This window comes from Canis lupus, chromosome 11 (assembly GCF_048164855.1).
Source record: "Canis lupus baileyi chromosome 11, mCanLup2.hap1, whole genome shotgun sequence".
NCBI lineage: Eukaryota > Metazoa > Chordata > Mammalia > Carnivora > Canidae > Canis > Canis lupus.
Window position 1 is genome coordinate 30,990,889 of NC_132848.1, and position 25,108 is coordinate 31,015,996.

The 25,108-nt window shown below is 42.2% G+C and overlaps 1 protein-coding gene across 25 annotated transcripts in view; it reads left to right on the plus strand.

Moving 5' to 3' along the window:
• RBFOX2 (RNA binding fox-1 homolog 2) overlaps nucleotides 1-25,108 on the plus strand; it is a 273,798-nt gene that overhangs the window by 99,737 nt on the left and 148,953 nt on the right. For 3 of the 25 annotated variants that reach the window (XM_072844146.1, XM_072844148.1, XM_072844150.1), the window contains exon 1: nucleotides 25,048-25,105. The exons of the other annotated variants lie outside the window; for them this stretch is intronic. In XM_072844146.1, the coding sequence (XP_072700247.1) occupies nucleotides 25,091-25,105 (15 nt within the window). In that variant the 5' untranslated portion in view covers nucleotides 25,048-25,090. Of the gene's footprint in view, nucleotides 1-25,047; nucleotides 25,106-25,108 lie in introns of those variants that run through there. 25 annotated transcript variants of the gene reach the window in all.

The following is a 25,108-nucleotide window of genomic DNA, read 5'->3' on the forward strand; positions in this document are numbered from 1 at the left end:
TATTTCCTTTCTGGCTCCCTTTCCCAGCCCTGTGCTGAGGGGGTGATAATCCTGTATTATATTTCTATAGTCCCGTAGAGTTTATAGATCATTTTCCTGTCCATTTTCATTTGATCTTGGTGGGCTCCAGTGAGGTCTACATGCAGTGGTGGGTGGAGGGGCAGGTAGGGTTTTATTAATCTTTGGCAGATGAGGAAATTAAGATGTCGGGTTTTATGAGAGATTTGCCAAAGGTGGTAATAGGTAACGCAGAGAGAGGAGCACAACTTTTGTTTTGAAGAAGTACACTGACCTTCAGACTGAACTTTATAGCCATATATATATATATATATTTTTAACGAAGTATGGACACAATATCAGAAAAATGTAAATGAGGTGGTCCTAGTAGATTTAGAGGATCTGGAGCCCCACCCTCTGGACTTCTTTTGACCTTGAGGCATCACCGATTTGGACATAGGTTTGTGCACCCCCGGGGAATAACCAAAGGCCCTGTGTGTCAGGCAGGTGTGGGTTCAGAGTTTTAGTTTGTGCCTGATGTTTCCGCCTCTCTCAGGCTTGGGTCCTCATTTGTAAAATGGGTATGCTTTTGTAAGATCGTTGATAAGTAATAACCTACACACATGCCGGAGCCTAGCGCAGTGCCCCTCTGGCTTCTCTGGAGGACAGATCCACCCACCAGGAGATAGAGAGCGGCCACATTCAGCTGTGCGGGGCTCCTGCTAAAGAGCGTGGGGAGCTTGCTGCTAAGGCCGGGTCCCCAGGAACCTACAGTAGGGTGCTTTGCACTTGACTGAACATCCACACGTCACATTTATCAATCGTTGAGAACAAGAATGGACAGACATTTTATGCAAATGATCAGAGAGCAAATACTTCGGGCTCTTTGGGTCCAATAGCCCCTGTGGCAGCCACTCAGCTCTGCTGTAGTAGTTGTGAGCAGCCATAGATAGCGTGTAAATAAATGGATGTGGCTGTGTTCTAATAAAACTTTATCTGTGGGCACTGAATTTTAGGTAATATCCACCTGTCGTGAAATACGCTTTTGATTTTTTTTTCCCCAATCATTTAAAAAAATGTGAAAACCATTTTAACTCATGGTCCATATGCAGGTTGTACAAAAACAAGTGACATGCTGGATTTGGTCCGTGGACCATAGATTGCTGACTCCTTATTTAGACATTGCCTATTGATAGTCAATGAAGTTTTTTTTTTTTTTTTGTCAATGCAGTTTTTAACCCTATGAAGGATTATTTAATTAAAAAATGATTACTATTAGGTAGTAACATTAAAAAAGACTTAATTTCACGGTAGGAAGAGGTAAGATTTTTTTTTCCTCCATTTCCTTTACAGGAATTGTTACAGTCCATGAGTTTCTTTACCCTCTACAAAATGGTTAAAATGCAGCTATCCTTGTCTTGGTCATGCCTACATGAAAAGGTTTCTAATTAAAGACTGTGTAGTATAGTGGAGAGACTATGAGTCATGGGAGGGAGAGGAAACTTGGTTTTTTCACTAACTTTAACTTTGTCACTTTACTTCTTTGGGCTCTTCAGCTTCCTCAGAAATAAGGAAGTTTGAGACGATAATGTTCGAGATCTCAGGCCAACTCTGACATGCTGTTATTCTACTTTTAGTTGTCTGGAATGGTGCTGTTGAACAGTTTTCATCTAGAGAAACTAAATATTTCACTAGTTAGTAGTTTTTGATTTTTTTTTAATTGTTTCACATTGTTTGGGTTTCAGATTGTTTTGGGGACTATTTACAAAAGCAGTTTATTCCCACTGTGCTAATGCTGTGGCCATTTCTGAAGTGAAAAGCAGCTGTGATTTAGGTCCCACGTACATTATCGTAAACGCTGCTCACTTGGTGTTCTGCTATCCTGAGATAGCTGACCTGTTTGGAGAGAAGCTGCAGATACACAGAGTGAGGGGGACTAAGGAAATTGGAAGAAGAAAAGGCTATCCTGACTGTGTAGGGGCTTAGGAAAATTTCATAACCTTGTCAAGTCTGAGTCACACTCGAAGGACTCTTGGCTCTCTTGGGGTGGGAGGAGAAAAGGGAGATGGCAAGTGGCTATGTCTGTTTTTGTCAACAGAGGGCACCCAGAGCAAAATCAGTGCTCTGTGACACTGAAGGCTCTGCCCTGCTTCCCAGGCAGGTACCAGGCAACATGCAGTGGACTCACTGTGTGTCCCTTGTAGTTTGTTTGGTCTGTGCCCATATTCTCAAATGTTTTGTCCCATGCTGAAGTCAGATATTTTATTTTATTATTGTTATTGTTATTTGAAGTAGGCTCTACACCCAGTGTGGAGCCCAATGCGGAGCTTGAACTCATAATCCTGAGATCAAGACCTGAGCTGAGGCCAAGAGTCAGATGCTTAATTTTATAAAAAATTTTTATTTTATTTTTTAAAAAATTATTTATTTATTTATTCATGATAGAGAGCGATAGAGAGAGAGAGAGGCAGAGACACAGGAGGAGGGAGAGGCAGGCCCCATGCCGGGAGCCCGACGTGAGACTCGATCCCGGGACTCCAGGATTGCGCCCTGGGCCAAAGGCAGGCGCTAAACCGCTGAGCCACCCAGGTGCCCCAGAAAGTCAGATATTTTAAATGTAGTCCTAATAATTCTTATTTCCTTTCACCTTAAGTGGAAAACCAGTTCCCTCAATGTCTTAGAGTGAACTTTCTTATGCTATGAAGCCTAGGCTTTTGGGGGAATGTGCAGAATCAGGTTCTAGTTTAATTCAATCTCCAGGGAGCAGATATCCTGACAGAGCAATCTGTGTAGCATATTGTAAGGACACTTTGTTTTATTACTGGAGCTGTGGTTCTCAAAGTGTGGTTTGCCAGACCAGCAGCGTCAGCATCACCTGGGAACTTAATAAATTTGTGGTCTCTCCCTCCCTCAGACCTACCAAAGCAGAAGCTTTGGGGAAGGGGGCCCAGCCTTCTGATTTCAGAATGCTTTTCAGGTGATTCTGATGCACACTCAAGCTGAGAACCACTGCCTAGGACTTCCTGAATAGCACGTGCCAAGCACTGTGCTAGGGTGTTCATCTTCATTGCTACTTTTCATATGGGAACACCAAGCCTAAATAATTTCATATGTATATTAAGTGGTAAATTAGGAATTTGACTCCTAGTCTTTCTGACTCCAGAGCCATGCTACAGTGTCTGCAAAGAAAATTCTAAGAGGTATTACTTAAATTCATTTTTTTACAAGATTTTGTTTATTTGAGAGGGGGGAGGGGAGCCAGAGGGAGAAGCAGACTCCCTGCTGAGCAAGGAGCCCAGGACCTTGGGATCATGACCTGAGCCAAAGACAGCCAAATAAGCCACCCAGATGCCCCTATTTAAATTCACTTTTAAAAATATCTCTAAAATCTTTTTCTTGAAAGTAATATATGTTCATTGAGAAAAATTGAGAAGATACAGCAGACCATAAGAATATAACAAAAATGGCCTTAATATATTTCACTTTGGGATGCTTGGGTGGTGCTGGGTTCCCTGCTTGGTGGGGAGTCAGCTTGGGTTTCTCTTCCTCTGTCCCTCCCTCTGTTTGTGTACACATAACACACACACACTCTCTCTCTCAAGTAAGTAAATTCACCAATGTATTATAAATATCTTTTCATGCCATTAGCCATTTTCACAGTAATATTTTTCATGGCTGTCTAGGATTCCCTTGTAAGTTTCCATCCTAATTCTTTTCTAAAGTTTGTCTGAAGTTGTTTTGATTCCATGGTAGGCTTTTAGAAGGAATGAGATACTGAGTGCTGTGCTGTGAGTGGCTTAACATGTTATAGCAAAAGTGGTAAATACAGATTATGTTTGAGGAGGGAACATGGAACTAGAGAGGCAATACTAAGCCAGATATTGAGGTTAAAATGAGTCCAGAAACAGAAAAACAAATTGAAGTAAATAATTGAGAATAAGTACTAGGAATGGACTAGGGATCTGTGGCTGCGATGGCTTAGAACAAAGTGAGAAAGATGGTAACATCTTGGCACCAATGGCCTGCTTTTATTGCTGCCTTTTTGACATAGAGCGTGATCTACTGGATGATAGCATGAAAAAACTGGGTATAAGACTTCTATAAATAACAGTTATCTTCTGTGTGCCAGGCATCATATTAATTATTTACATGGAGCTTCACATTTAGCTTTTATAACAACTGCATGCGCTAGATGCATCTGATGGTGTTTTGCCCATTTTACAGAAGTGGGAACCGAGAGTGGACAGAGTTACTTGTCAAGTACTTTGGAATGCAAGATGTGTTGAAACTCCCAAACCTGGGCTTCCTTTATTTTTTTTAAAAAGATTTTATTTATTTATTTATTCATGAGAAACACAGAGAGAGAGGCAGAGACATAGGCAGAGAGAGAAGCAGGCTTTTCGCAGGGAGCCGGCAGATGCAGGACTTGATTCTAGAACCCCGGGATCATGACCTGAGCCTGAGGCAGATGCTCAGCCACTGAGCCACCCAGGTGCCCCAAATCTGGGTTTCCTTAGTACCATTTACCTTCATTCCTTTCATGGTGTTGCAGATCACTAGCTACTGCCTAGGGGGATTCTACTATCCCTTCTGGGACAGGGAAACTAGATGTGGAAGGAAGGACACTAAAGTCAAGACAGAGCAGGGATAGACTTTAAGACCCAAGCAAAGCTGCTATCCTGCCCAGTTATCTTGGGAAAGGGGTCAGCCTGAGCAGCAGAGCACGGGACTGGAATAGCAAAGTGAGTAGTTGAACAGAAGGAGTGAGGGCCAGCGTTTGGAAACAGGGGATGGCCAGAGAGTCAGTCTCCCTCCTTACATTTCCCTTCTAAAGGAGGTTATAACTCCTTTTAAAAATGGCTTTATTGAATATAATTCGATACTATGCAGTTCATCAATTTAAAGTATATAGTCGGGACGCCTGGGTGGCTCAGCGGTTGAGCATCTGCCTTTGCCTCAAGGCATGATCCTAGATTCCTGGGATCAAGTCCCACATTGGGCTCCTTGCATGGAGCCTGCTTCTCTCTCTGCCTATATTTCTGCCTCTCTCTCTCTCTCTCTCTCTCTCTCTGTTTGTGTCTCTCATGCATAAATAAATAAAATCTTAAAAAAAAATAAAGTATACAATCCAGTGGCTTTTAGTGCTTTCACAGAGTTGTTCGGCCATCACCAGTCAATTGTAGAGCTTTTTCATTGCTCTGTAAAGAAACTATGCACCCCGAAGTCATTTCCCAGTTCCTCTATCCCCTTCTCCCTGAAAGCCTGAGGCAGCCATTAGTCTTGTTTTTGTCTCCACGGATTTGCTTGTTCTGGATATTTCATATAAAATGGACTCAAAATGCTATGTGACCCATTTGTGTTTGGCTTCTTTCACTTAGCATGTTTTCAGGGTACCTCCATGTTGTCGCGTGCATCAGTACTTCCTTGTTTTCTGTTGTTAAATAATATCCCATTGTGTGCACATACCACATCTGATTCATATTTTTATATTGGGAAGGGAAAGGTAAAGAGAATGGGATAAAGAATGAGAACTTCCTCCTAATTGAAAACGGAGGGAGTGGGCAGCAACCATGCAAAACCCACATATCAGGCTCTCTCGAGGAACTGTGACTAACAGCATAGGTAAATAGGATGCCTGGCACCTGCTGCTCCATGAGTCGTTTGTAGCAGAGCGGCAGCTCTTCTGACCTGAACGTGTGCAGCATTCAGGGAGCTCATTGTGTATGTCTTGTGTGTGGGCCAGTGCCATTGCTTCCTACAGTACCTCATGTGGAACCGGAGAGGTCTTCGCTGATCTAATCTGGGTACATTTCCCTTGGTCACTGCAGCTCTGGGTCCCCAGAGAGTCCTCTCTAAAGAGCTGCCAGTTTGTTGAGAGCTGGCAGTTGCAGGATTATTTCTGACCACACGATTTGTTCAGTGGAGAGTACACCCGTTATACAGGTCCTGATGTATTGGCCAGAAATAGCAGCTGCCATTCCTCTGTGTCCTTCTCAGCATCATGTTTGGAGGCCTCGTTTTTGCAAGCAAACCATGTGCCCTTCTGGGTGCTAGGTGACTACTGTTGTCCCATTGCTTTCTGCTGCATTCTCTCCTGGTTTAATATTCAAGGAACAGGGAGTTCTGACCTTCATAAACTCTATGGTCTGGGCCAAGAATATAAGTCCCAAAACCTTTTTAGTTTGTGTTCCAGAAAGGTTGTGGCTGGCTTTTTGCTGGGCCTGAACTTTCAGTTGAGAGAGTAAATTGTAATTGCTGGTGTTAACGTCCCGACTTTTCTGTGGTCCACCTGCTGTGATTCATGAACGAGAATGCAGGTCAGGGAGCATCGGCTGGGCCCTCAGTTCGCCCTGAATGTCATCACATTGCCCTTTTTCTGCTGATGGGGAAACCAAGTCAGCTGAGTCTAGTTGACTACCCAGGGCTGTAGTCTTCTGTTCTTAGAGCTTGGGCTGGTAGCAGAGGGTTCTGTGATCTAGAGCCTTCGTTCTCAGGTTGGTGCTTTTTCCTCCAGTGCAGTGCTGTTTCCTGATGGACGCATGCTGTTGCGACCGAGGAGCAGCCTAGTCGTTCTTTAGTCCCATCAGCAATGCAGGTTTTAAGGTGTGTGTGTGACAGTTTGACAGATCAGGATTGTGAGGATGAAAATTTGCAAGCGAGAAAGAGCAAGAGCACTGGTTTGTGAGTTTGGGTGCCCCTGGCCGACAGAAGTGGCCCCTTCTGGCCCTCCCCAGTGAATGGTTTTCAGTGAAAATTCATGTTTTTGATTATATGATTGTCATTCTTTGTGAGTCCCATGTCTATTTGCTAAGAAATATATGTGCTGCTGCACCAGCCCAACAAGCAATCCTCTTGTAGCGCCTGTCTGAAAATGTTTAGTTTTGTCTGCCAGCTCCATGCTTGGTGTCATTTTTTCCCAGTGTAACGTGAAGAGAAAAGACCAAGGTTCTTCTCCCAAGTACACAGCCCCACTCTCTCTGCCTTCACTCTTGGTTGGCCTATGGAGCTCCAGGATGTACCTCATTTTCCAGCACTGCACGGCCCCATGACCCTAACAGATTCCTTAGTGTGTGGGATCATCTTTTTTTTTTTTTTTTTTTTTTTTAAGATTTTATTTATTTATTCACAAGAGACAGAGAGAGAGAGAGGGAGAAGCAGGCTCCATGCAGGGAGCCCGACGTGGGACTTGCTCTGGGTCTCCAGGATCACACCCTGGGCTGAAGGCGGCACTAAACCGCTGAGCCACCTGGGCTGCCCTGGGATCAGTCTTAAAAGCAACCCCTTCTCAGTGGAACACAAGCTGTGCAGTACTTCCCTCTCTCCCCATTGCATCCTTTTTGTCCTGTCCTCCCTCACCAGCTCCAACTGCTTCACAGGGAGAGGTGCTGTCTTTCCCTCTTCCCCTAGCACCTAGTACAGCGCACAGTAGGTAGTCACTATATATGTAATCTTTGGCATTTTCGTGCTGTTTACAAGTCTCCAGTGGGAGGGGTAAGGTGCAGGGATGCTGATACTCAGCTGGTGGTATTATTTCTTCATAGAAGTTGTATTATAGTCTTCAGTAATAATTTACGGTGACAGTTACTATTTATTGAATGCTGATGATGCATGGAATACTGCGCATGGTGCACACATGCACACGCCCCCCCTTGGTTCCCCACTATTCTGAGCAACCTTCCCTGTGAGGTAGGTGGCGGAAACCCTATTAGACAGATGAAGAAATGGAGCTTTGGAGAAGTTTAGGTCACAGAACTGGAAAGTAGTGGAATAGGTATTTGAACCTGGGCCTGCCTGACACTGAAGCCTGTGTTTTTAATAACCATGTGGCGTCTCCTTGAGTAGTTAATTTGCTGAGCATTCCTGTAAAAGAGAGCTGAGTCACTTATGTTCCCTGGGAATTATAAATGAGACATCTGTGCTAGCAAAGGGCATTTGGAGCATAGTTTGGATTAAATTTGGCTTTGGGATTGTAGAGCAGAAAGAGAGGGGAGACATAAGGAGCCTCTACCACTGCCTGAAGCTGATTTGCTTTGGCCTTGTGTTGAGGAGTCTTCGCTCTTTGAGTCCACAGTAGATCAGGTTGTTCCTAGTCTACATAGCTCCTGAGGGATAGGTCTGCCTGACTGTTCCAGATATTGTTCTGAGTGGGCCTCATTCTGGTTCCTGGTGCTGCACTGAGGCAGCCTCATGTTGGTCCCTAGGCCAGCTTGTTTCTTTAAGGGTCTCCTGTTTCCATCCTTCAGTCAGACAACTTCTCTTTGATTTTATTTTGGTGCACCCCCTCGCCCCCCATTTCAATTACTAGAAGTTTAGAATGGAGTTGTTGCGTTGTGGCTGAGGGTGAGAACAGAGGGAATGCAGTTTTCTTTGGCTCTTCAATAACCAGTCCTATGGAGTCCCCATAGAATACTGGAGAGAGTGATTGGCTCTTTTAATTCTCTGCTCAAAACAGTTATATTTTGTGTATACCCTTGAAATGAGAGAGAAACTTGTGAGGAAACAGGAGTTGTTGGGGTCATAAGATTTTGAGGAGACAGGCCTTTGCTGTACTCTCCCCTGGGGGAAAGAATGTAGCCAGGATTGAAGGGCATTGCCTCAACCAATTCAGTTAAGTGGCCCCGTCCTGGATTAATATCTTGGGCAGACTTCCCAATGGATTTGGCAAAGTATTGGGTTTCTCTCTCCCCAAGCCCTCCCTTCTCTCTGCTCTGCACATGTGTGCTAACATAATTACAGAGAGGTTGCATCTTGCAATAAGATCTCCTTTTTAAAAAGGAGGGACCTCCTCCTAAAGAGGATGGGGGAGAAACTCAGGGCAGGGAATGTGATTGTGTAGTCTAGTCATGTTTTTGGAATGGCGGACTTTGAGAAAAATGGTACTGTGGAGAGGCCAGCAGGCTGGCTGGTTCCCCGCTGTAAGGGCAGGGGGGGCAGGCAGAATGGTGGCGGTGTTGATTTCAAGCACCTAGAGCAGGAGCGTTCCTTACTAATTTTGTGCTAGACTAGTATTAAACTGCCTTTTTGCATTCACTCGCTCCTCCAGATTGTATTACTAAGAATTTGGTCATTAAAGAACAAGCACTCCGTTGTTCACGAAGGTCAGAGGTTACAGCCTTCTGAATTTGGTGGCCAAGTGTTCAGAAATATTTTACAGATTTAGTTGAAAACCTGAGCAGATGCTCCTGCTTTCTTGTTTACCCGTGGGGATCGGGTGACATTCTTCCCCCTTTTCTCTTCCCCACCCCTTTGGGAACCAACCAATCACAGCGAGGAGTGGATTTCACTGCCTCTCTGGCCTCCTCCCATAGGAGTCCACCCAGCCCAGGCGCTCTGGAGCCTTGGCTGAGGCTGAGTGCTTAACTCTTGTGTGTCTAAATCACAGGGAGCTGCTGACCTTGCAGTCAGCTTGTTTCCTAGTTCACATGGAGTCTCTGAGCTCAGGTAGTGTTAAGCTAAAAGCTTGCTGTGTCCTCAAGGGAATGTTCCTAATGAGGCAGACTACAATGCATTGAGCTTGCAGAAGCTGATTTTAAGCCTTAATTCTGCCAGTAACCAGCAGTGTAACCTTGGGAAAGTTACTTTCCCTGCTTGGACTTGATTCCCTTTCTGCTAAGTTAGAAAGGAAAGGGGGGAGAATGAACCTTTGTGACACGGCGATATATGCCAGCCACTGGTGTTTTATGTATGGCTAGCCTGAGGTGTGAGGACATTTAACCTGTATTGCATGCCTCTCCTGAAGCAGTTTGCTTTTTACACTCTGCTGTCTTCAGGGCACACACCATTCACTCGATTTTCTAGATGAGAAGAGTGAAGGCTAGGGAGGCTGTCCGATTTGCCCAAGGTCAAAGCTAGGAAAGTCCATCTGGCTCTAATGCCCAGGCTTTCTTCCATTCCACTGGGCTGGCTAAAAAAGCCCTGGAAGTCCTTCCAGCATTCTCATTCTCGTGCCCCGAAAGTTTTAACTCCTTAGTGGCTTTCAGCCCTGTCCTGTGGAAGACCAAACACTGCTGTCTTCCTGTTCACAGCCTTGTCCCTCAGGCAGGTGAAGTGACTCAGACAATCCTGCCATCGCCTGAAAGTCATGAAAGACGATGGTGAGGCCATCCACATTCATCCCTTCTAGCCAGTATCTCCACTTCCTCCTCATCTCCTTCTCTCCTGCACCAGCAGGTATTTCCTTTCCTTCTTTCCTTGTGTTTATGATTGTTGGGGATAAGTATACCTAATTTAAGGAAGGGGTGGAATTTTGAAGCGCATAAAAACACACAAACCAAAACCAAAACCAAACCAAACCAAACCAAAACAAAAAACACCCACCTCCTTTACTTGAAGCTTTTCTTTGGTATTGGGTTTACCTCTACTTGGAACCCCTGACACTGTCCCCTCTTATTAGGAGCTCCCCCTTTTGAAGAGCTTTGTTTTTCCTGATAGTCTCCATAAATTCTCCTAGCCATCTGGTTTAATAGGGACATCCTGCCCAGTGGAACACTTTTTGTTTCTCTTCCTGCAGATTTTACTTTAAAATTCAGAGAAAATAGCTCTCTTTAGGTGAGTTCTTATTGATATTCTGTTGCTACTAATTTAAAAGAAATTATAATAGTAGCTGTAAAATGTCAGATTTGCCAAGGAGTCATTTTCTGTCTTTTGTTGTGGGCTGAGAAAAAATGACAATAAACAGATCTATTAATAATTATAATTTATTTAGACAGTCAGTAACCTAAGTGTTGTATGTATGTTGTTTCTGATTTTCATAACAGCCCTGCTTTTATAGACGAAGAAATAGGGGTTGAGAGAGGTTAGGTTCGAGCCTTTGCTCAAGGTCACAGCTTGTGAGTGGTGATTTGGCAATTTGATGCCACTTCCAAACCCATGATCTTTCTTTAGTACCATGCTGCCTCCGGAAAATGATCTTGGGAGTTCATTTAATCCATGTCCATGCCTTAGCTCTGAGCACCCCAGAAAAATCCATATGTTGTCTTTTAAAAAGAGTGGTACCATTTTATGTGATAAATGTCAGGGTTGAAAACAATTTTTTAAGAGTTGTATATTTTCTGGTCTTTGCCACCTTTAACAACCCAGATAATTTTTACCAATGTTTAGAATTATTTTTACTGAAATTTAAATCCCTCCCTACTGGTTATAAGTGAAAATATTAAATAACTACTAATTATCAGATCCTAGAGAGTTGAGGATTTCACTCTGAATTAGGGTGGGCAGGAAGAGGTGGGCCTTAGAAGATGAATAATATACAGGTAGGTGGAGAAAAGCAGATTGAATTTTCTTGGAGTAAGGAAATATTCTCATTTGCCCCAGCATCTGATATATCTTGTGTTTGCCATATCTTTGAGCATGTGAGAGTGAGGACAAGAACCCACAATGCAAGATGGTTAGGTATTACTCGATGGCCGTGGGCTGCTCCCTCCTTTCATGACCTGCTTGTGATTCGTTTCTGTTAAAGTTATGTTGGGCTCTCCTAAGTTGTGTGCAGTGAGAGATTCACAAAAGAGAAGTATGCTTTACTACGTGGGCCCAGTCATCCAGATCAGACTAACAGATATTTCAACAATGAGTACCATGTGCCTGTTACATGCCAGTCACCTGGCCAAACACTGATGATCCTGAGATGAATAAGACATGACCACTGCCCTTGAGCAGCTCATCATCGAATTTACAGTCTCATTCAGGATATAAGACCTACAGATACAGAATTAACAAAAGGCAGTTTTATATGCTTAAGGTAGTAAAAAAAAAATTGAGTCAGAGACGGCACATTTTACCGGGGTTCAGAGATCAAAGGGGTTAGGGTTTGCCAGAGCAGTAAAGATAGGGTTCATTTACAACCTCATCCAGATCATGGAATGGGGCATGGCCAGGGTGAGATGGGGTATAGCTCTCGCCCCTTCTGGGGAAAGGAGACAGTGAACATGGCTCATTGAATGAGGAGAAGGCCCTTACCCTTCTGGAATTGTGGATGGAGGCTCAGCAGTTAGCATTTTAAGTGGCAGTGCAGAGACTCCGGCAGCTAGTGTAAAACAATAGCAGCTTAGTCCCTCAGATCACAATTTTTAGGAAAAAAATTAATAAATCTCATATGTTTCTCTTTTGGTTCCCTGGTTAGCTTTTGAGTACAGTACTCTCTGTGTTAGAAACTTTGACATTTATTCTTGTTGGGTTTTTAAAAGGTAAAAAACTTTAAGCTAAGTCATACACTGGTGAGACCTCAGGAGGCCCGTTTGCTAGAAGCATGCCTGGCTTGTGTAGCAGCGTTTTGTTTACTGCCAGGTATTTATTAGGTTCCCTGGCAAAAAGCTCACCAAATGAAGAACTCCTCTCTCTCCCCCATTTCAGGTTCCTGAAACTTACCTAAACCCCTCCAGTAGGAGAAGGCTTAGGGAAAGGAGATTCTTTTCTTCTCCTCCCTACCCCCCATGGTAGCTTACTTAAGTACCCTGGGAAGGTAAAGATAAAAGAGAACCTTCAGGATGAAATGAACATTAGAGTGGAGAGAAGTCAGGGGAGGTCATATCAGGCTTAAAGTGGAAACTATGTTACAACCTAAGCAAGGAGCAACTGATAGGTCTATAAATAGGATTTTATCTCCTCATAGAAATTTTTGGCATGGTTGTAGCTTCCCATGTGGGGGACTATTATATTTACTAAAAATAAACTGTGTTTCAGAATGATTAAAGTAAGTCCCACTGAACTCATTTATGTTATTGAGTCTAGTCATAGCCTGAAAATAAGTTTATAGAGTTTGGTATGTACTATCTTTTGGGGGGAGTTTGATACTGAAGCCATCATCAGTTAGATCTGAGATACAATGGTCTGATTCACTCTGGCATGGATCAGATAGATTGCCTTCTCAGACGATCATGTTATTTCGGTGTTTTTATTTTTCCTGCCGGTTCAGAAGACCCTCAGCCCCGAGTCCTACATCAGACTCAGAAATAGATATAAAATAAGTGTGTCATCTAGGGAAGGTAGAATAGTTCTAATTCCCCAGAAATCTCATTGCTTCATTAAAACTGCTCAGATATGGCCATTCAGAGGAGAGTGGCATGTAGATTGGCAATACCTCTGATAGCCCTTCTTGGAACAAAAACCTTCAAGATGTCTGACTTTGTTTCTCACACTCTTGTTATCCTGATTGTAGCCCTTTAAAATGTGCAGCAAATTCTTGGCATCTGTCTGCCTGTCAGCTAATCTCTGACACCCCTGGGTAGCTTGTTTTCTTCCAGTGAGTGTATTTGAAATTAGTAAAAAGCATCTATTAATTTCAGGATCTTCTTAGAAGATTAAGAAAAGCTGAAATTTGGCAAATAGTGAAATTACTAAAACATGTTCCTCAAAGTTATTTGACCAGGGAATACTTTTCAAAATATAATGAGTTGAACACAGTGTAGTTATGACTCATGCACAATGTGGGCATGGATTAAAGTAGTCCCCAGAAATGGTTTCAAAGACAAGTTAATGGCTTCAGGAAGTCCATTATTTGCTTTTTTCAGACTTCAAGACACATTTTAGAGAAGTTAAATCATTAAGTGTAAACATGAAAGAGATTAAGCCATTGTTGTTTTCCATACACTGCCTGCACCTGAATGCACAGTTTACAAAAAGTTTTTTTGTACCAGGGGATCTCGCCCGTTCTGCTTATTTCTCAAATATGGCATCCCACTTTCAATGCTGGCTTCTGCATACTCTGTAGAAGCTGTATGCATGTATTTGGTGTTTTCTTTTGAATAAATACACTGTAGAAGTAAACCATTGCTAGCATCTGTCTAAAAATTGCTGGACTACTTCCTTACAATTGATGAAGTGCTAAAACAGGGTTATGTACTTCAGATGTGTCATGTTCCCTAACTGCTGTAAACCTTGTACCACTGTACCTCTTTTTCTCCCCTTACAACCACTAACTGCCCTTTCTCCCCCAGTACTTTAGAAAAGGAAACTGAAGTTCCTGATACAGTGTTTTCTGAAAGGTGAAGAGATAAGAAAGTTGGTGAAGGGGATGTGACAAGTTCATGGGATTCCTTGGACCCCAAATCCAAGTTTCTGTGTAATTGCTTTTTAAAAAATTTTATTTATTTATTTATTCATGAGAGATACAGAGAGAGAGAGAGGGAGGAGAGAGGAAGAGACACAGGCAGAGGGAGAAGCAGGCTCCATGCAGGGAGCCCGATGTGGGACTCGATCCCAGGTCTCCAGGATCACGCCCTGGGCTGAAGGCGGTGGTAAACCACTAAGCCACCTGGGCTGCCCTGTGTAATTGCTTTTATGTAATTTTTGTTTTGTAACTCCCGTTTACCAATCTGCTGTTTTAGCGGTAATTGGCAATAGTAATGATAGGTATAATGCTCTAGTTACAGATTAGTTAGCAATCTATTTGATTTGAGTCTGACAGTATTGCTGTGATGTAGGCATGACATTTTACAGATGATGAAAGTGAGAGTTATATATACATTTGACTTTTTTTTCATATGGGAATCCAGGAATTGTTAAGTTAAATTTGTCTATCATTTTAGTGTGGAATGGTTAGGGACAGTTGATTAGGGGATAGACTAGTTGACTTTTTGGCCTAGATATTTAAAGATTCTTTGATAATTAGTCATCAGGCAGGCAAGCTATTAATGTGCATTAAAGTTTTCTGTTGTTTCAAATGAAATTGAATTTTGATTTGTAAAGTATAGTAAAGTAACTTAACTATTCAAAGGCTTAGGATTAAGTTCAGTTGCATATAACAGAACCCACCCCCAAGTGGCTTAAATGCGAGAGAGGTTCTTTTGTCTTTGCAAAAAAGAAGTCTAAAAGTAGGCAGTCTGGGGCTGATGTGGTGCTCCATGGTTATTAAGGATCCAGGATCCTTACTGTTCTTTGCTTTTCTGTCTGGTTGCTACAGCTCCAGCCATTTATTCCTTCCCAACTTAAGAAGACTTTCAGGAAGTCTCATATAACATTTCTACTAATATCCCATTAGCCACAACTTAGTCTTATGGCCACATCTCACTGCAGGGGAGGTTGGGAGATACAGTTGTTTTTTTGTAAGGTGTGTATCAAATGTCCTAGAATGAAAACTAGGGTTTTGTTACCAAGATAGAATGAAAGAAAGGATATTGGGAAACCACCACCATCCTCTCCTTATGGACTATCAGAGTGACCTGACATTGCCTCCCACATGGTACAGAAGACCGTTCTGTAGCTTTCCTGGGAGCTTTTCAACCAGTTTCTGTTAGATTGTCTAGTAAGATGTTTTTGTTCCTGAAGAGTATACATCTTTATGTAGACATTTTTTTTTTCAAAAAATAATTATGAGGTAGTAATAAAGATCATTGTAGTTTTTTGAAATCAATTGATTAGTCAGAATTTCAAATAGTAGAGAGTGGGCTTTTTAATTTTTTTTTTTTTTTTTTTTTTTATGATAGTCACAGAGAGAGAGAGAGAGGCAGAGACACAGGCAGAGGGAGAAGCAGGCTCCATGCACCGGGAGCCCGACGTGGGATTCGATCCCGGGTCTCCAGGATCGCGCCCTGGGCCAAAGGCAGGCGCCAAACCGCTGCGCCACCCAGGGATCCCGAGAGTGGGCTTTTTAGTAAGAATAAAATACAAGTTAAATATTTAGATGTTTAGCCTTTCAGTTTTTTGAAGCCCAGATAAGCCATTAGATTATATTTCTTAGGGATAGAGAACTTGCCTTTTTTTTCCCTTTTTAAAATTTTTTTAAATTTTAATGAATTAATTAATTAATTATTTAGTTTAAGGGGCACCTGGGTGGCTCAGTTGGTTAACTGTCTGGCTCTTGATTGAGCCTTGTGTTGGATTCCGCACTCAGTGAGGCATTTGCTTCTCTGTCTCTCTCTTCCTCTTCTGCCCCTCCCCTGGCTCTCACACACATCTCTCTCTTTCTAAATAAATAAAATCTTATAAATTTTTAAAGATGATTAATGTGTTTCAAATAAATAATACGTGGACATGACTCAATATTTAAAAGGTGAAAAATAGTCATATAGTGAAAAGTGACTCCCTGATTCTGGTCTTGAGTCCTCACAGTGCCTTTCCCCATGAGGCAATGGATATTTTACCATTTTGTGTATAATACCTTATTTTTTTTTCTTTTTTCTTTTCAATGATATTGTGCTATATACATCGTCCTGAACCTTTATTTTATCACTCAAAAATATATCCCATGGAGGAACCATAATTCATTGAACAGAAGGATCTTGTGTTATTCTCCCTATCCGTCCCTGCTCTGTTAACATTTGTTCGTATTGGTTGAACTGAACATTCGTTTATGTTGGTTGAGCTGAATTAAATTTGACTATGCAGAATATTTTAGGAATGAGTTATTTTTGGTGGTGGTGTATTCCAACTCGCTAAGAGGATTTTCCCTTCTCTGAACACCAAGATGTTTAAGTTATTTTGGAAATAAATACTTGTAAAATGTATTATGTAACTATATAATTTATTTCTTTTTCTTAGTATAATAGACACTTTTCTTAATGGTTTTAGCAGTGTCAACATCAATTATTATTTATACCCAAAAGGGTGATATTTCAGGAAATTCTACTGCTTTGGCCTTATTGTATGGTGCCATCTTGACATCTGTCTGCATTTTGATATCTTACCTGCTTTTTAGGGATTTTTTTTGCTTTGGTCTCTCATGTGCCTGCTGTGGCTGCCTCTGACATGGTAGTCACCTATCCTCTGGTACTGAGTCCTTACTGTTTCCTACTTTTCTTTTCCTGATTTCCTTTTTAAATTTTCAGTGGGCAAGTTGCCAGATAAGCAGGACAGAAATTTATTTCTAAAATAAAAATAAGTAGATTGAGAGAAGGCTTGGCAGAGCTTTCCTGCTGATGAAAGTACATGAACATTTTGGTATTTGGAGTACTTAGGGGGCGTTTTGCTTCCTGGTTATTACCATGTTCTAGAACAGCTCTGTCCAATAGAACTTTTTGTGGCAGTGTAAATGTTTTATATCTGCCCTGTCTACTAGCCTCATGTGGTTCTTGAGCATTTGAAATGTGGCTAGTGTGACTAAGGAACTGAAAATTCAGTACTAGCTAATTAAATCAAATTCACACAGTGGCTGGTGGCTACTGTGTCAGATATATGGTTCTAGACTAGATAATTAACTGCTGTACAGCAAGCATGATTATAGTGGAGTTTGGGTGGGGATGCTATCTTCTGCTGTGCAGAATTCATTTATAGTATTGGAAGGGAGGCAGTTTGGAATGCTGATGTTCAAATTACCTCAAAGTAAATGATTAGATTGGAACTGCTTTTTCATATTAATATTATTATTTCAAACTAACATTCTAAAGCCATTGGTGCAGGCATGTATTTATGGTTTATAGCTGTGATAAAACTTTGAGTCCTTTTGGTTACTAGAGCAAAATTAGTAGCGCTCTAACTTTATTTATAGGACTTGGTTAGACAGTTGCCTGAGTGCCAGAAACTCCTACAAATAACTTTGACCTTTCCTAACAAAACGTCAAGGGATAAAATGTTCCATAGTAGAAGGTATCACATAGTTGTATCTGGTATAAACAAAATATTATTTTTTAATGGAGAAATAAAAAAATAAATAAGAAACCAAAGTAATAAATAAATAAGTGATAGATTTTGATATCAGCTAGGAAGAAAATAAACCAAGCACCAGTAGTAGAGTATGGGCTTGGGAGAAGGACCCCCAACTAAAGAGAGTGGTCTGGAGAATTTTATTTGAGGAGTTGTTTTTAAGTTGAAGTGTGAAAGATAAGAGGGAGACAGCCTTGCAAAGGATGAGGAGGGATTTTAAGAAAAAGGAATAAAAGAAGAAAAAAAGAAAAGAAAAAGGAATAAAAGAATTAAGGGGTGCCAGGGAGAGGGATGAACTTGCTCTAGATCCAGAACTGGCTTGAGCCTAGTGATCGAAGGTGAGATAATGATGTGCACTGAGCTTGGAGAGGCAGGCACTTAGCAGATTATACAGGACCTTAAGGCCATTATAAGGACTTAATATAGAGAACATTTTTAAAATGATTTAATTAATTTATTTGAGAGAGAAAGAGAATGCATGTGCACATGTGCATTTGAGTGAAGGGAGGGACAGAAGGAGAGGAGGAGACAGAGACTCTCAAGCCAACTGTGTGCTGCGTGCAGAGCCTGTCTTGGGGCTCAATACCATGACTCTGAGATCACGATCTGACCCAAAACCAAGAATGGGACGCTTGACCAATTGAGCTACCCAGACACTGCCAGTTAGGAAACATGTTTAAGCAGAATGTAAAGCTGTAGAATCAGGGGAGTGATAAGATTTGGGTTTTGTTTTATTTTTTTATTTTATTTTTTTAAGATTTTATTTATTTATTCATGATAGTCACACAGAGAGAGAGAGAGGCAGAGACACAGGCAGAGGGAGAAGCAGGCTCCATGCAGGGAGCCCGACGTGGGATTCGATCCCGGGTCTCCAGGATCGTGCCCCGGGCCAAAGGCAGGCGCCAAACCGCTGCGCCACCCAGGGATCCCGGGTTTTGTTTTAAAAACTCCCTCTGGCTGCTCTGTGATGAATGTTTTGCAGAGGAGCCACAATCGAAGTAGAGGAATCATGGAAATGTCTCGGTAGGAGCTGATGGTGGCTTGGATTAAGGTGGTGGCAGAGAAGATCAGAGAAGTCAGATGTGCAGGACTTGCTAGTGGGTTTCATGTGGGGGTTGAGGTATCAGGGAAGGAACACTGCCTTGCATAGTTGCCAGGTGGTACCACTTACTGAGGTGGAGAACACCAAGTATATATTAGATTTCAAGGTAGTGGTAGTGGATAATTAAGAGCTCAATTTTGGGCATATTATGTTGGACTCATCTTTGAGATGGCTAAGAGTCTTACTGCAGCATGAGGAGAAGTCCAGGCTGGGGGTAGAACTTGGTAATTATTAGCATGTGGGTGGTATTTGAAGCAATAAGAGTGGATGAGATAACTCAGATAAAAGACAGTGACCCAGGATCAAGCCCTAAGGAACACTTCTTTTTTAGAGATTTGTTGAGGCAATAGCCAGGAAAAGCCTCTGAGAGGTAATCAGTAATGCAGGGAAGAAAAAACCCAGGACTGTGGTATCTCAGAAGCTTAGAAAAAGAGAATGTTTTGAGAGAGTTGCCAACTTTGTTGAATCTTGCTAAGAGGTCAGATAAGTTGAGGACAGCAAAATGTCCATTGAGTTAAGTGACATGGAAGTAGTTGACATTGACCAGTTTAATGGAGTGGAGGGCTTGGAAACTTTATTTTGAGTAGATTGAAGAAGAAGAGAGGGGTGAAGTGGAGATAAGTGTAGTCAACTTACTTGAGAAATGTTACTATGAGGTGTGAGCAGGGAACTATGGTGGGGAGGCAAGGGGTCAAAGGAGAATTATTTAAAAACCGTAGTTCATTTAGTCATTTGCCTGTTATTGGACATTTATGTCTTTAAAGTTCTTCTGCTCTTACAGGTTGTTATGATGAACTTCCTTCTACACTTGTGGGGCTTTTCTAAGTTAGGCTCCTTGGAGGTGTAATTGCTGAGCCAAAGGTCATGCGTGTTTCAGAATTTAATAGATATTGCCAAGCTGACGTCAAAGTGGTGACCCTGTTGTTTACTTTTCCTCATCGGTGCATGAGAGCAGAGGAAGGTTTTCTGAAGATGGACGTATATTTATTTGCTGGCATGACAATGATGAGTAGAGAGGGGAGACAGATTGATGGTGCAGGAGAGAACATATATCAGAGCAGTGCAGTCCTTACATAGGTATCTGGGGAGAGGCATGAGCACAAGAGCTGAAATGGGCTTTGATGCCATGGATGCTTCCTTCATTGTAACAGAGCATACGGAAAAGGAGATGCTTGCATTTCTAAGTAGGATTGTAGATTTGGTGGACAGAAGACACTTGTCTGAATGCTTCTCTCTTATTTTTATTTATTTATTTTTGGTAAAGATTTATGTGTAAGTAATTTCTGCACCCAACATGGGGCTTGAACTTATAACCCTGAGATCAAGAGTCACACGCTCCACAGTCTGAGCTAGCCAGGTGCCTCTGAATGCTTCTTTTAAAATGAAATATTTGGATAGAGCAACAGCTGAAAGTTGAATGGTGGGGAGAGAATGAAATAGGTTTGAGGAGAAGGTAAGAATCATCCTAGAGAGTAGGAAGCTTACAGGGGCAGCTTTGGTGGGATTGCTTGGCACTGTGAGAGGCCCAGTTGAGCTTTGTGATCATGTTGGGTTGGTCAGCGTGGTTATGTGATCTTTTTCCAGCAGCATTCAGCTGTGTGGGCACAGGCACAGATAAGGCAGATCACTGTTTCACCGGGTTTGGAGTTTTGCCACGTGGCAGGGATGGAGAGGACACACGATTGAGGGTATTTGCAGGGAGGGATTATAATAATGGACCATTGGAATCACAGTTGCACAGAGGAGGGAAAGGGAGACACATCTACCCAATGGAGTGGGTAGATAATGAAAAAGTGGTCGGGATGGGGACTTCCCAGGAGGGCAGAAATTGTACTGGAGGGGGTACCAGAGCGAGTAACTTGCAAGTGTGGGAGTTTATTTGAGAGTATGATTGAAACATAATAAGGAAAAACAGAGCTTTCTTAAGATAATGCATTTTCCTCTTTTAGATGTTCTGGGTTCCCCTAAATACTGGGAGTAAGAGCTCCAGTAAATCCCCAATTTTCCTGTAGCTGTTCGGAGAAGTGAGCTTGGGACGCACCCTTTCTTTTCTCCGTGTGTACATCTAGAGCTCACTTTCGAGATCATAGAAGGTAACCACAGTTCACAAGAGGGTTCTGAAACCATGCTCTTAGCAACACCCGTCACTGCAGCCTCTGAGAGCTCACATACAGTGTGTGTCTACTGAGTTCCCTCTGTCATTTGTTGCTTGAAGCCTTGGTAATGGGCAGGGGTAGCCTGCAAGGTTATATCCAGGGTAGAATTTCCATTGATTTTGTCAGTCTGGATACGATTTATCAGTGAACAATTGTCATGCAGTTGTCACCATCTTGGAGTCCTACAGACTTGTGTTTAGCTTTTGTCTCTTTTGGGCCCCAATTTCCTTTTACATGTGAAAAAGATAAAGTAAGGCCTCCCTTACAAAGATACGGTGAAGGTAATGAGAAAACGGGCATGCCCAGTTGTGGCACATAGTGTGTTCTGGCCACTGGTGGTGTCTTTATGAAATCAGCAACCAGCGGTGGAATATTCACTCACTCTCGGTTTTGTCTTCCAGAGGGGTTTAATCCCCTCCTGAAAAGTAGCAGCTATATCTCTCTGCCATTCTTCCCTGAGTCTCTGCTGCTTTGTGACAGTGCTGTAACTGGACCAACTCTTCAGACTTTAATGTGCGTGCAGACCACCTGGGGCTTTGGTTATAATGTTAATTTTGATTCTGTAAGTCTAGGGTGAGGCCTGAGAGTCTTCATATTTAAGTAGCTCCTAGCTGATGCTAAGGCTTCTGGTGCTAGGCCATGGGTCATATTTTGAGTGACAAAATTCTATTAGAGAATTGCCCTGTGGGAATCCTTGCTATTTTAAGCTGAGAGGAGGCAAAGTTAGAAAAGCCCTATTCTTTCAACTTTTTTTTTTTTTTTTTTTAAGTCAGATTCAGTTGGACTTCATGTGGCCCATTTCTATAGCTCAGTGTTGTGGTGAGTCTTTATTGTCTCCAGCTGTCCTGAAAGTGGAAGGAGTATAAATTATGTAGAGAGTGTTGCCTTGGATTTCTTTTGGAAAAATTTTAGTGCCTGATTCCTCAGGTATATTTTTATAAAATTGTCTTGGCTCCCCAGATGTGCACACTTCTCCCCCCCAACCAGCCTTTACACTCATGGAGAAGCTTGCATGAAATGTACAGTCTCTTGAATTGTTAGACTTTGTGGCAGAGAATGCCAAATGTGGCTCCAAACCCTTTCTGAGAGTCTGGCCCCCAGACTTTTCACATTACAAAATCCAGCACTTTCAGAAGCAAGAATTCTGTCTACATCATAGCCTTAGAATTACTGGCAGCACCTATATTGCTGTCTCTGGTAATCGGATTTTTCTTTCTAGCAAGCATGCCAGACTTCCTCTGCAGCCCTCCCTAGGACATTTCTTTCTCGGACGTTCCAGTCCACATGTCCTCTCCTCTGAACTAATAGACAGGCCGATAAGCTTCAGAGTACAGTGGTGGATTCTGATAAAATGTTCTCCTGAGAGAATGAAGTATGTGTGCATCCTAATCCTGTAGGTGATAGATAAGACTGTGATCCTTTTCAGAGTGTCTTCATAGTGTGGAATTGTTACAATTTTGTGTCTCTTAATCTGAATCCCACGTAGCTATCAAGCATAAGTTTCCTCGTTTGACTTTGACTATTTGAGAGATTTTTCCTTCAACCTCTTTGTTTCCTTTTCTTCCTTTTTTTTTTTTTTTTTTTTTAAAGGTAGGGAAATGTGGATGCATAGGAGCATGAATAAGGAAGGCTCGCTTAGCTTGCTTGGGGGTTTGCGAGTTGTTTTGATGTATGTGAAGAAAACACAGAAGAATTTGATTTCCTACCAAACTGTTTACCCAGTTTTTAAAATTATGATCTGAAAAGGAAAAGCATTTAGAGTAGGAATTTATTAACTCTCCCTGTGGTTCCAGAGTTTATAACGGGTCCACTTATGAGTGTTTTGGAGGTTGTTTTTGGATTTTGGTGACATATTTGAACTGTTCTTATTTCATGTCAAGGACCTCTTTTCCCTGTGTGTTTTTCTCTTATTTTGCTCCAGGAGAGTAGGGATGTCTTTATCCCATCCCAAACTTGATTAAAAGATAATACCATAAAGTGACAATATGTGACATTCTATTGTATTTGTTCCTTTGATACTTGGTTAAGAATGAATGAATCAATTTTGTGTTTTCAAAGAGTTTGGAAGGACTGTAATGGCTTAACAGTGTGATTTTTAATATAGTTATTAAGAACCGAGTATAGGGAGGTCTTTGACCTAAGATTTAGGGCATGGGCTATGAGACTAGAGGGGAAAGTTTTATATAAAAATTTATTATGGATGTAACAATTTATAGAAAGTCAAGATTTGTTTTCCCATTTTAAAAAAAAGGCTGTCTCAAGTTGAGACTTGGAAGTTCTTATTCCTCTTTTATACTGGAAGTGAGGTAATCTTGCCATCAGAGGAAGCAGAGAGGTTCTGCATAAAGAAAAAGAAAAGGTTTGGGTGAGGCCAAGAATACCTGCCCCACCTCTCCAAGTTTAAATGAGCTGGTAGTTTAAGGTGGAAGGAGAGAAAAGGTATTTATTATAAGCTCTCTGGCAGAAGGCACAGAGCAAGGAGGAAAGGGAGAAGTGCCTTGACTTCTACCCTAAGAGTAAAAGGAATTCTGTAGCAGATGGCTAATACAGGGGCATTACAATGGGGAAGAATGAGGGAGGGGGGAAGCAAGTGAACCTATACCTGCACAAGGCCTGCCTTAAGGGTGAGGCTTGTAGACCTTTCTGGGAGATTTTACAGGCAGGAGAGAGCTGTTTCAACATGTCTGAGGGGAACAGAACCCTGAGGCAGCTGGAAGATGGTAGCCTCCTTTTTTTTTTTTTTTTGGTTTCATGTTGTTTTTTTCAACGAGTTAAAGGAGTGAAATATTCCCCCAAACACGGAACGCTTTGAGAATGTATGCACTCACTGTGTGTTAGGTATCATGCAAAAGACCTCATGGCCAAAAATAGATGGGTCCCCCCAGATACATGTGGATCAAGGCGTTAAGATTGGTAGGTACAGGAATGTAGCAGTAACTGGCAGATGTGATGAAAGCCATGTTACAAACACCAGGCTTGCAGAGGAGGGAGGGGTCCCGTGCAGCCAGGGTGGGTTTTTGGATTTGAGTTTGCAGCAATGGGTGGGAAGTAAGGAGAGAGCATGCACTCTGGTGTATGGAGGAGTCAGCTATTTTCTGAATAAAAACCACCAGGACAGATGATTTGATGATGCTTGTTGTTCACCGTTGAACATAATGGATCAAAATATACTTGGCATATCTGAAGCCCTTATTGAGTGTCTGAACTACACTATATGAAGAAACAGGTCACCAGGAACTTGTCAGATAGTTTACATGGTTCTATCATTTGATCTAACTACGACAACTCTACAAAGAGTACTAAATACAGTTTTTGGTTGAGGAAACAGGGCCTAGTCTTGTTAAATAATTTTCCCTAGTCCGTGATAATAATAATTGTAAATTCAGCTTCCAAACCCATGCTTTGTCCCCTGTGCTGTCCTCTTGCCTAGTAAAGAATCTGCAACATGCTAAGGGCTCAGAATCCATGTGACTCTAAACCCTTGCTTGTCTTCTCTCTCTTCAGAAAGGAGGCTGTGTTGATTTGAATTAGGGCAACAGTAATAAAAAAGATAAAAGCCTATTTGAGTTTATATGTAATTTTTTCTTCTGTTTTAAATTTAGAATTATTTAGAAGAGTGGCATAGGCCAGCATTGCAGGGAGGAAATACAGGCTCTGAGCAGGTTCTGTGTTCCTGCGTGGCTTCTGAGGAGGCTCCAGAAGGATTGGACAGAAGGGAAACTTGACTCAACTCTTCATCTTCTTGGAGGGCAGAATTTTTTTCATTGCTTCATTCATATTTAAAGAACTTGTCTTAAACTAGTTTGTGTCTAGCATTAGAAACTGGTGCTGGTGGTTTATTACTAGCTCCGCCCATCCCTGCCTTTTGCAGTAATCTCTGTGAGTGATGATTGTGTTTCTAGAAGTAGAATGACGGAGAGATTCCCTGAAGGCAAAGAGAGAGTGCTGTACACTCTGGTTCAGACACACGGGGCTGGGAACTCCCAGAGAGAGGGAGAAGGAGAGAGGGAGGAGGAGAGGGAGGGGGAGAGGGAGGAGAGAGAACAACAGAACAGTCAGCTGGAGAGGAGGGAGGAGGGGGGAGAAGACCGGTCGTGGTAGATTTTTAAACTCAAGTGATTTGGGGGGGGTCTCTCCCCACCCCGAACCCTTGCAGCCCCCCGCCCCCCCCAGCCTGGCACCTCCTTTCCTACAGTTCACTGAAGTGCCTTTTTGCAGTCCAGGATCAACTGGCCGCTGAGTTTGAGCAGCCCGGTCTGACATGATGTACCTCTGGGTG